This window comes from Bufo gargarizans, chromosome 11, assembly GCF_014858855.1.
Source record: "Bufo gargarizans isolate SCDJY-AF-19 chromosome 11, ASM1485885v1, whole genome shotgun sequence".
Lineage (NCBI taxonomy): Eukaryota > Metazoa > Chordata > Amphibia > Anura > Bufonidae > Bufo > Bufo gargarizans.
Genome location: NC_058090.1, coordinates 66,655,354 through 66,666,867, shown reverse-complemented (window position 1 = coordinate 66,666,867; position 11,514 = coordinate 66,655,354). Strand labels below are relative to the sequence as shown.

Here is an 11,514-nt window from a genome sequence, read left to right as displayed (position 1 = left end):
CAATAGAGAGAGGGATTGTCCTCATGTCTGGCGTTGTGGTAATCATACTCGATCCACCATCCCTGCAAGAGCTTCAGAAATGTTTCATCTCTCATGAGTGAGGAGGGAAAGCGCCATATATAGTCTGTGCCCCTTGCTTGCCTGTCCTCTAATTCCGCTATCACTGGTGAATGGTCCGAGATTATCATTGGGCTCATTTCTGTGAACGCTGTGTGGGATGTTAATGTGTCAGACAATAGAATGTAGTCTATCCTGGACCATGATCAACCAGAATGGGAATAATGGGTGCATTTTTATTTTTTTTCAAATCTTTGTTTATTGAGGCAAGATAAGTTAGTACAGGGTATACATTCCAGTTTGTGTACATACAGCACAACAATAGAACATCACATAGGCAGTGTTACTTCCCTGTACATCATACACCAATTTGTTGGAGCTATCGGGAGACCATAATGGGTGCATTTTTTGCTGTCGGGGTGTTGGCTTCTCAATATGTCGCTTAGAGATAGGTCAGTGATAAAATCAAGGAGGATCGTTCCAACAGGTCTGTGGCAGCTAGGACTTGTGTCTGAAGTCCTTCTATACTCTCGTAGAGTCGTAGCTCGTGTAATGTTCAAGTCTCCAGCTACTATTATATTTCTATGGGGGTCAGACTGTATCTGGGCCTGAAGAACTAGATAGCAAGCATTTTGTTCCATATGTGGGCCATATATATATATTATATATGCTAAGGTCCCCGGCTGGTGTTTTTAACACTACATGTTAAAACCTGCCTGACTGGTCAGAGGATTGTGAAGTGACTTGGAGGGCTTTGTTTTAGGACAACAGGCTGAGTACCCCTCCCCTCCTACCATCCGCTGGTGACCCCAACACCTCCCCCACCCAAAGTCTCCCCCAACCAAAGTTTTAGATGGTTTAGGACCTGTGGGTATTTGCTCTGGTAGACAGGCTTGCGGACGCAGTACAGAGGCAACGACAACGTCTTTAACTTAAACAGTGCAGTGTTTTATTCACACATAAGTAAAGTGACAACAAAAAGGCAGTTTCAAGGAAACGTTAAGTTTGGTATTTGTTCACACCAGGCTGCAGCACATAAGTCCTTGGGTGAAGCAGAAGTCCACACGTTTTTTTCCAAAACAATATAGCAGGCTTTAGTCCCGGCCCAAGTTCTCAGGCTCCAACACCCAGACTGACAAAGCTCCAGTATCAGATGGAGGATAATCCGCCCAGCTGAGACTGCTGGCTGGTTTTTTTTCCCAAACCAAAACCCAGCCTGGAACGTTGGGAACAGCCACCCACCCTGCACTTTGGCTGCTCCCAGTAAGAGCCGGCCCGGATCGGCTTTACAGCCACACTAAATAATCAATAGTTTCAGTCAGCACTAGCTGCCGCTGACACTTAAAATTACTGTCTCTTACCTCACCGAGGCCAGGAACCTCAGTGACACATATCTTCCGTCAATGATGGACCCTTGCGCTTTCCTACAGACCATAGTTGGCTTTTGTGGGAGCGCAGCCCCTTTACATTCCAGGATATCATACACATATTAATGCTAAATGGTAGGGATAAATCCGCACATAATAGTTGAAGAGTGTATCCTGTGTTTGCCCGTAAGAGATGTGAGAGGAACCAAGAACACCAGAAGTTTTCCTATCAGCAATGTTGCAGCATGACATATTAATAAACAATGAACATACATAAAGAAACATAATATATAAAAATCCCCCCTTATCACCTTTTGGAGAGCTTCTATCTCAACATGACTTCCTTTTTTCCAACATGTTTTACTCCTGCAACCTACCCCCCACCGCTCTAATAATAAACATATATACTGTATTATAGTTCCAATACTAAACTGCTCCTGAAGACACGCTAGTTGTCTGATGAGAGTCCATGGTTGTTAGCCACTTTCAGCGCACGTGGCGTTAGGTTCTTGGAGAAAGTTCTGCTGGGTCTGGGCTGGTTACAGGATGGAGATTTACATGTGTCAGTCCCCTGTAGCAAGAATCCTGGGAGTTTTAGGTGGCTGTTTCTCCCGTGGGCCAGCTCTTTTGGGCATATCTAGTCACTTTGAGGATGAGGGACAGGTTTCCACATTCTGATTCCCTATTCCAGGGATGTTTAGCAGATTGGCCAGTTCACTTTCTGCCTCCTGGGGGTCAGTGTATGACTTCTGGAATCCTCCAGAATCTGTGACCCTTAGGATTGCTGGTTAGGCCAGTTGAAAACAAATTTTCTTCTGGTACATTTTGGTGCAGAGCTTGCTGAAGACCTTTTGTTTCTTGGTAACCTCAGCCGAGTAATCAGCAGAAATCAGTACCGAAAATGAGATCAGGCCCTTAAAATGATCTCATGACGGCTTCCTTCTATGAGTAGTCCAGGTATCGGGTGATCGCTTGCCATGGTCTGTCTGCCCTCGATACTTGTTGGGGGCCTGTCAGGCCTATGCAGTGTGCTCTCTCCACCTTGTAAGGGCCTTCCAGGCTGAGAATTGCAAAGATGTGCTGAAGAGCTCTAGCTGGAACACTTTCAGGGAGTCCCACCAGGCGTATGTTATTCCTGCATGATCGGTTCTCGAGATCATCAATCCGGTCATTCAATCTGGTAGTGTCCAGCAGGGCTCTCTTATGCGTATGTGAGTCTCTGCTATGTCGAAAATATTCTGCGCTCCACCTCATCTAGCATTTTGGCCTGTGAGGACTCTTCCTTCTGAATTGCTTTTAGGGCAGATGAGACGGTGGCTGAAAGCATGAACTGGATGTCTGGTTTTATTTTTTTGGCGACTTCAATCGGCAGCCTTTAATAATTGATGTGGAGAGAAGGGTCTGTCTGGTCTGTCTTCCCCTGAGTCTTCCTCCTTTTCTGAGAGAGCAGCACTATCTTCCCTTCCTATAATGTAATTACCCTCCCCCAGTCCCTAGTTTAAACACTCCTCCAACCTTCTAGCCATCTTCTCCCCCAACACAGCTGCACCTCAGGCTTTTCCATTGAGGTGCAGCCCATCCCTACGATAGTCTGTAGCCGACAGAGAAATTGGCCCAATTCTCCAGGAACCCAAACCCCTCCTTCCTACACAAGTTCTTCAGCCATTTATTAACCTCCCTAATCCCTCGCTGCCTGGCTCGTTGTATAGGTAGTATTTTGGAAAACACTACCTTTGAGGTCCTTGCACTAAGTTTGTGACCTAAATCCCTAAAATCATTTTTAAAGACGCTCCACCTACCTCTAACTTTGTCATTGCAATGTGGACCATGACTGCTGGATCCTCGCCAGCCCCTCCCAGTAACCTGTCAACCTGATCAATGATATGTCGAACTCGAGCACCTGGAAGACAACACACCGTTTGAGAGATCGCCCTATCTGTACCCCTAATACTGAATCTCTCACTTATAGCACCTGCCTGGCCTACCCTGCTCTCCTGGCCCTCTGCTTACTGGAACTGACATTCCCCTGACTGGCAGCGGAGGTGTCCTGCTGCAGCACGGCTCTCCCTGAACTAACATCCCCCTCATCTGCCAACCTTGCAAACTTATTGGGGTATGTTAGATCGGGGCTAGTCTCCTTGGCACTCTTCCTTCTAACCTGCTTTCTAACTTTTACACAGCTAGCTACCTAATTTTTCTGAGTCTCCGTGCTACCATCCTCCCCCACATCTACCCCATAGAGTGCCATGCCATGTGTGTGAATAATGTATACATATGGATTTTATAATGGATAGTAGGTGTATCAAGTATGATCAGTACTGCATATGGTAAGTATTATGGAATATATGGGTGGTCATAGCTTAAAACAATGGAACAAAATATGTACATCTAAAAGGCTGGCAGCATAAATAATACTATAATAATACTATGACTATAAAAGCTTTCTGTCTGCAACTAGTTATGCAATTGTGACATACAAATACATACATAAGGATGTTGTATGCTCCTAGTTAGCTGCTATATAAGCATTATGTTTAGTATGAGAGATTTGTAACAACGGACACATATGCCTCGTTTCCACTGAGCGGATCGATTCGGGTCGGTACGGTACAGTTCGCTATTTTGGGTGTTTCCACTATGAAAGCGATCCATACAAGCGAACCGTACCGCACCATTCAGGGTCCTGCTTCTGATGTAGGGCCATAGAAAAATGGAACGGTTCGGTTAGGGCGGAGCTACTTGCGTCACACAATACATTCTCCTGATTGGCGGCCTGAATTACATCAAATGTAAGCGCAACATAAACAGCACGCCGCGATTAGTACAGATAATAGGAGGATGCCTGCAAACCACAGCAAGCTGTGGTCGTCTCAGGAACTATCCACTTTTTTAACTATTCTTGGGGATGGCGCTATTCAGTGTGAGCTTGATGGATCAGTGAGAAATGAAAAGGTGTTCCAAGATATTTCTCAGCGGATGGCGGCCGAAGGATTTGAACGGACGTCGGGTCAGTGTAGGGCTAAGCTTAAGAAGCTTAAAATACAATATAAAAAAATTAAGGATGCCAACGGCCGTAGTGGAAACAGTCGCAGTACCTGGAAGTGGTACGATGCCATGGACGCCATTTACGGTCATAGGCCGGCAAACCAAGGCAGGGAGGGAGGTCTGGACTCTGCTACTGCACTTCTCGAGTCCATGATAGAACCTGTTGGTAAGTGTTTTTTTGGGGGATTCTGCATATCATTTCGCTCTGCTAACCTTAGGCTACGCTCACATCACCGTTCAGCCTTTACGTTCTTTTAGGGGCAGGAGAACAGAAAGGACGGATAAGCACATAACTGACACCAAACTGAGTCAAACGGAGCTTGAGGGCCCCATATAGACTATGGGGTTGTTTCTGCTCAGAAGATGATTTTTAAGCGGAGACCAAAGTTGTGCATACAGGACTTTTGTCTCCGCTTAAAAATCATCTTGTGAGCGGAAACCTATCGGACTCCATTATAGTCTACGGGGTCCTCAGGCTCCGTTTGACTCAGTTTGGCGTCAGTTATGTGCTAATCCGTCCTTTCCGTTCTCCTGCCCCTAAACCAGGCATGTCCAAACTGCGGCCCTCCAGCTGTTGTAAAACTACAACTCCCAGCATGCCATAATAGCTGTAAGCTATCCAGGCATGCTGGGAGTTGTAGTTTTGCAACAGCTGGAGGGCCGCAGTGTGAACATGCCTGCCCTGAACGGAGCAGGAGAACGGAAAGGCTGAACGGTGATGTGAACGAAGCCTCTAATATATATATATATATATATATATATATATAAAACCATATTTGCATTTTCAGATACAGTTGAAGGACTCTCCAATGATGCGTCAAACTTGTCTGATGATAGTCCGTCAATGTCGTTCAGCAGCACCAGCACTATTGCATCACCACCTTCCAGCCAACCACATAGTACGCCCAATGCACCCCGGCAAACAGGTAAGACATGATCAGGTTTTCTTCTTATTTTTTAATTTGTGCATATATTTTGTCCACTCACACTTGAAAGAGTACATAGCAAGATTACTTGTGAACTTTTTTCTGTCTGTACGTTTCATATGTGTGTTATTATCTAATATTCGACATACCAATTTCTAACAAAAACACTATTCTGTTCTGTTGTATATTCCAGTTGAAAGGAGACGCTCGCAGCTGGATCTGCGCACAGTCTTGGAGGATATGCGGGCAGCTGAGGAAAGGCAGCTGGAAAGGCTGGATAACCTTTCTGAGCGGAGGTTTCAGGCACTGCGTCAGGATGCCCAGGAAGCTATGCGCCAGGAGGCTGAAATTGCACGGCAACAGATGGAGCAGATGGCTACATTCAACCAGGCCTTCCTGGGTGTCCTTGGGCAGCTTGTTCAAGTACTAGGAGCCAGTCGTGATCCCAGACCACCACCAAGGGAGTAGTCCCTCTCTGCCAGCACTGTTCTGATGTAAAGATTGGATGTAAATGTGTATATTTTTTAGTATATAGCAAGATTACTTTTTGTTTTTAAAATGCAAGACATGAGAGACCCTGGTTGTGTCTGATGTAAGGTAAACTTTATTTGACCAATAAAAAATGAATACAACATTAAAAATTAAGTGTTAAGGTGTCGCATCAGAGCCTGACGTACCTCATTGCACTCTTCCTCCATATCCTGTGCTACTACCCGTACTGGCTCTTCTGCATTCGTATTCCAGTCCTGGTAGAAGTCTTCTCCATGTCTTTCACAAATATTGTGAAGAGCACAGCAAGTAAGCACCATGGCTTTTGCAAGTTCAATGTCACTGTCATTCCTTTTCATAAGACACCGCCATCTACCCTTTAGTCTTCTAAATGCATTCTCCACAACCACCCTTGCCCTGGATGTTTTCCTGTTGTAGATTTGCTGTTCTGGTGTCAGGCGGCCATTGTCAGCAAATGGTTTCAGGAGCCAATTTTGTAAAGGGTATGCAGAATCCCCGAGCACATAATAGCCAACATTCACCCCTGAAATGTTCCTAGTGTGACCAGAGTACAGGCCTCCCTGGCCCACCCAGTCCCAAAATGTTGACAATCTTAGAACTCGAGCATCATGCAAACTTCCAGGTTTTCCCACATTCACACTCCAGAATAGTCCTTTTCCATCCACTACTCCCTGGAGGATGATGGAATGCCAGCCTTTGCGGTTAAAATAGTCAGTGTGGTATACTTGTGGTGCTATTATTGGTATGTGTGAACCATCAATAGCGCCAACACACTGTGGAAGGCCCCACCTGTCCTCAAAGTAGTTAACCATGTCTTTTAGCTTTTCACTGTCTGGAAAATGAACAATCTCAGGAGCTAGCAAAGTGCAGACAGCCTTACAGAAGTCCTGCACACACCGGCACACTGTTGATTTGCTCACACCGAAAAGGTGGCCTATACTTCGGTATTCACTGTTGGTAGCCAGCTTCCACAGTGCAATGGCAACTCTTTTCTTCACTGGCAAACTAGCTCTGAAGTTGGTGCTTTGCTTCTTCATTGCTGGACTTACCTTTGCACAAAGGTATCCAAAGGTTTCCTCCGACATTCTGAAATTGCGCAGCCACTGTGTGTGTGTAAATCCGAGGACGGTCACATCCCACCACTCATTTGAACGGGGTAGAGCCCAAATGACTGGTCGGCGGCGCTGCTTTAACGAAAGGAGAAGTATCTGCCGTCTTTGTCTTTGTCTTTGTCGCACAAGGCTGTATTTCTCCTCCCGGCTCAAGATCCAAGATTGAAGTTTTCTTCTCTTTTCTGCTGTATTTCTCTTTGCCGCTTGCAATGTTCTGTCATACAGAGCAGCATGTATTTTAACTACCATGCACCAAAATGCAAGTAGTGAAAACACGAGCTGCTGGATGACCTCCATTTTTGTTGTTTGTAGCGTCGCGTTTGTGGTCGCACTAGTGTGACGTCACGCTACGCATTTTTTTTCTAAACCACGTATGGACCCGGCGGACCGATTTGCAGTGGAAACGCTCAACTAAATAGACCGGACCATTACAAATCTTCCAAACTGTGCCGAGCCGAACCGATCCGCTCAGTGGAAACGAGGCATTGGATACATGAATTTACAAACTTGGATATAAGATTTCTTGTTCATTATGCAACTGAATATAGAGTTTTGTTTCCAGCAATATTTGTAGCTTTTGGTTACAGCATAGACTAAACCATGCCTTCCAACAATGAATAATATAATATGTAACACTGCCATATAGTAGTAGTACCTTATAGTATTGTGCAGGACAAGCTCTCTTGGTGCCAAGGTAGGGGTTTCAGGATTCATTCCAATCAAAGCGGTGCTTACTAGGCTCCCATTTATAACTAAAGATGGCCTTGTGGTTTGCCCGGAGGTCGTTTTGCGGCGAACTTTGCTCGTTTGCGATTTGCCGAACAGGGGAACATATGACGATGTTTGCCGGCGCCATAATCTTTTGCATTGTGCAGAACTATGACCCATGACACATCAGGTGGTACAGGACATCCGATTGAGACGTTTCAGCACATGGACATACACCCTACCCTATAAATCAGGCATCTCAAACTGCGGCCCTCCAGCTGTTGCAAAACTACAATTCCCACAATGCCCTGCTGTAGACTGATATCCCTTCTATAAATAAACCCGATCTGGCTGCCATTTTACATTCTGTCTTTTGCCAGTGTAGGGAGAGGTTGCTGTGTGGAACAGGGACACACTGTTAGGGACACCAAACGCTAGCTAATAGGGCCACAAAAGTCCTTTTAAGGACTGGTATAGATACTGCAGCTATACAGAGAGACAAATGCTGTTGGGACAACTAATTGCAACAGGTGTGATATACCAGTTGCCCCCCAAAAAAACTGTTCGCGGCAGGGGTGTGATATACCTAGAATATACTTTCTATATAGTGCATTTGTATTGTGCAGCAGTTGTGTGTGTTTCTGCTGCGATACTGCAGCTATACAGAGGGACAAACGCTGTTGGAACAACTAATTGCAACTGGTGTGATATACCAGTTGCCCCCCAAAAAAACTGTTCGAGACAGGGGTGTGATATACCTAGAATATACTTTCTATATAGTGCATTTGTATTGTGCAGCATTTGTGTGCGGTTCTGCTGAGATACCGCAGCTATACAGAGGGCCAAATGCTATTGGGACAACTAATTGCAACTAGTGTGATATACCAGTTGGCCCCAAAAAAACTGATTGAGGCAGGGGTGTGCTATACCTAGAATATCATTTCTATATAGTGCATTTGTATTGTGCAGCAGTTGTGTGCGGTTCTGCTGAGATACCGCAGCTATACAGAGGGACAAACACTATTAGAACAACTAATTGCAAATGGTGTGATATAGCAGTTGACCCTCAAAAAAACTGATTGAGGCAGGGGTGTGATATACCTATAATATACTTTTTATATAGTGCATTTGGGTAGTGCAGCATTTGTGTGGTTCTGCTGCGATACCGCAGCTATACAGAGGGACAAACACTATTGGAACAGCTAAATGCAACTGGTGTGATATACCTATTGCCCCAAAAAATACTAATAAAGGGGTTTGATATATCTGTTTCCAGCAAATAATCATTGAGGGGTTCTATATACCTGCTTCCACAAATACTGCTCTTCTATACAGACTTTGTCAAAGGGTCCTCTGACAGTTGTCAAGCATGCAATCCGTGGTACCTGTGTGGATTTGGTGTTACCTCCACGAATTGCATACAGGCCTGCCTCTTCTCCTCCTCCTACTCCATCCTCCGTCTCCTTCTCGGCTGACTCTTCTTTTCCACTGCTACTGCCTTCTCCGCTGCACTCCCCCAGCTCCCCAGAACCTATTTGACGTGCCAGGTGAGACGTTGCGATGCTGTGCTGCGGCTGTTGTGCCTGGAAGCCAAGAGCCACGCAAATCCTTTCAGCTCTGCGGTCACAGGCTGATCAGTGGCTAACCCCGCTCAATTTGACTGTTGGTAAAGTGGTGTGCAAAAACGGTGCCAATCTGCTGAGCTAGCTGAAACAGAGCAAAATAACACACGTTCCGTGCATGGCACACGTCCTGAACTTAGTTGTGCAGCTATTTGTTGACAAATACCCCGGGTCCAGGATGTCTTGCGGCAGGCCAAAACAATCTCTGGCTATTTTAGAAGATCTTACATGGCCATGGCTCGCCTTGCTGACGTTCATGCTCATGACTCTTGCACCGCATGCTGTTGCCTGCGATTTGTATGTAGGTGTTCAACCACAGGTGAGGGCCGCTAGTGTGCTGCCTCACTTGTGGTTGCCGCGGGCAACAAGTTATGTTGTACTGTTGCAGCATAGCAGCCTGAGCTGTTGCTAGGCAGCTTGCTGTAAGTGCATGCGGTTGAACTTGGCAACTTGGTTTGTATGTGTGCACTTTCCTTGTTTGGTGTGCATGGGGCTTTATTTGTGTGTATTCCCCTTTGAGTTGATGTCTTCCCTTCCCTGGTGTTGGAAGGGTTCATTCCCTTCTGTGTGTGTGAACACTGGGTGTGTCTCTATGTGGGTGTGACTACTTGGCCCTATAAAGCCTAGTTGGAGATCAGTAGCTGAGGGGTGCTTCAGCCATGCTTTGCTGGAGACACCCTCCTGGTTTTTACATCTGCCAGTGGGGGCCACCCTTGTGGTCATAAACTAATTGTGATTCTTAAGTTTATGTGATGTCCACTTGATGTTTTCCTTGTTATGTTATGCACCTATGGGTCTGGGTTCCTGTGTGTTTGTGTGTGTGCTGTGTCCACTGGTGTTTGGGTGTGGACACTTGCTGTATTGCACGGGATCCAGTCTGTGTGTCTGTGGCAGGTAGGTGTGGAAGTGCTTTTCATCCTCCTGCCATATCCATAGGCCGTTTATGTCCTCTTCCCTTTGCAGCTTGGCTAGTGAGACTCCTGTTCCTCCGTGCCTAGGAATAACAGGTCGTCTTACCCTGCTCCTTGTTCCAGGGCAATCCTGAGGGCTAGCAGGGACCCCAAGGCATACGGTGTATGAGTCCTCCCACCTTCAGGGTTGAATCATATGATTAGGAGTCAGGGTCAGTTTAGGGACACGATAGGAGGTGACCTGCTCCCTAATACTGTCGTCCTGGCCAAGCAGCACTTAACATCTTCTGGCATCGCACGGCTGAGGGTTTTCTCCATCCTCAGCCGTGACATCCACCTTGTATATGCTTGATAGGCTGCTCCAGCAGAAAATTGCCGTTAACGACTACCTGTACGAACTCTGTGGCAGGAGAGGTTCTGGGAACTTGTTTTTTTTTCACTGCACCAGTGGCTGCTCATGCGCGAAGCATGCAGACTTCTGCGGCCATTTGATGACATCACCAAACTGGTCAGTCGCAGCCAAGGCACCATCAGTGACATCGTACCTTACGCCTTCCTTCTGGAGCGTGCATTGCGTCGTGTCATTGATCAAGCCATTGAGGAGCAGGAGCAGGAGGATAAGGGAGTTGCAATGCTGAATAAATTCCCAGAAGGGGCTACTCCATCTGAGACAAGTCAGCAGGAGTCTGAAGAGGAGTCAGAGGAGGAGTCTGAGGAGGATGGTGCCTGGGGGGATGAGGAGGAGCAAGAAGAGCAGGATTCAAACTTTTCTGGGATCCCTGGTATTGTCCGTGGATGGGGGGAGGAGACCGAGAATGACATTCTCTTGGGCGATGAGCAGGAGCCAGGCCGTCCACTGCTTCCAATTTAGTGCAAATGGGGGCCTTAATGCTCCAGTGTTTGAAGAGGGACCCCCGTATAAAAAGCATAAAGGGCAAGGACCAGTACTGGGTGGCAACGTACTTAAACCCCCGGTACAAACACAAAATGGAGGACATGTTACCAGCATTATAGAGGGCTGGCAGAATGCAGCATTTCCAGGCCTTGCTTCAAGAAATGCTGCATTCTGCTGTTGCCGGAGCTGGCAGAGGAATTTCCACCCACAGAGAAACAGTTGTGGGTACCAATCCTACCGCGCATGCAAGAAGAGGGCGGTTTGAAGATGTGTTGGTCACTTCGGATATGAGATCATCCTTGCAGCCAACCCATCGACAGCCACCCTCCGGATCCAGCCTCAGGGAATGCCTAGACCGACA

General features: G+C 46.5%; 1 protein-coding gene across 1 annotated transcript; it reads right to left on the bottom strand.

Moving 5' to 3' along the window:
* Positions 1–6,036: 6,036 nt before the first annotated feature.
* On the bottom strand, positions 6,037–7,314 carry LOC122921291 (protein ANTAGONIST OF LIKE HETEROCHROMATIN PROTEIN 1-like). The gene has a single exon (XM_044271269.1). The coding sequence runs from the start codon at positions 7,312–7,314 to the stop codon at positions 6,037–6,039; it is 1,278 nt and encodes a 425-aa protein (XP_044127204.1).
* Between the last annotated feature and the right edge of the window lie 4,200 nt (positions 7,315–11,514).

Excerpts from the sequence above, each read along its gene's own strand:
- LOC122921291 (XM_044271269.1), bottom strand. The coding sequence starts at position 7,314 with ATGGAGGTCATCCAGCAGCTCGTGTTTTCACTACTTGCATTTTGGTGC.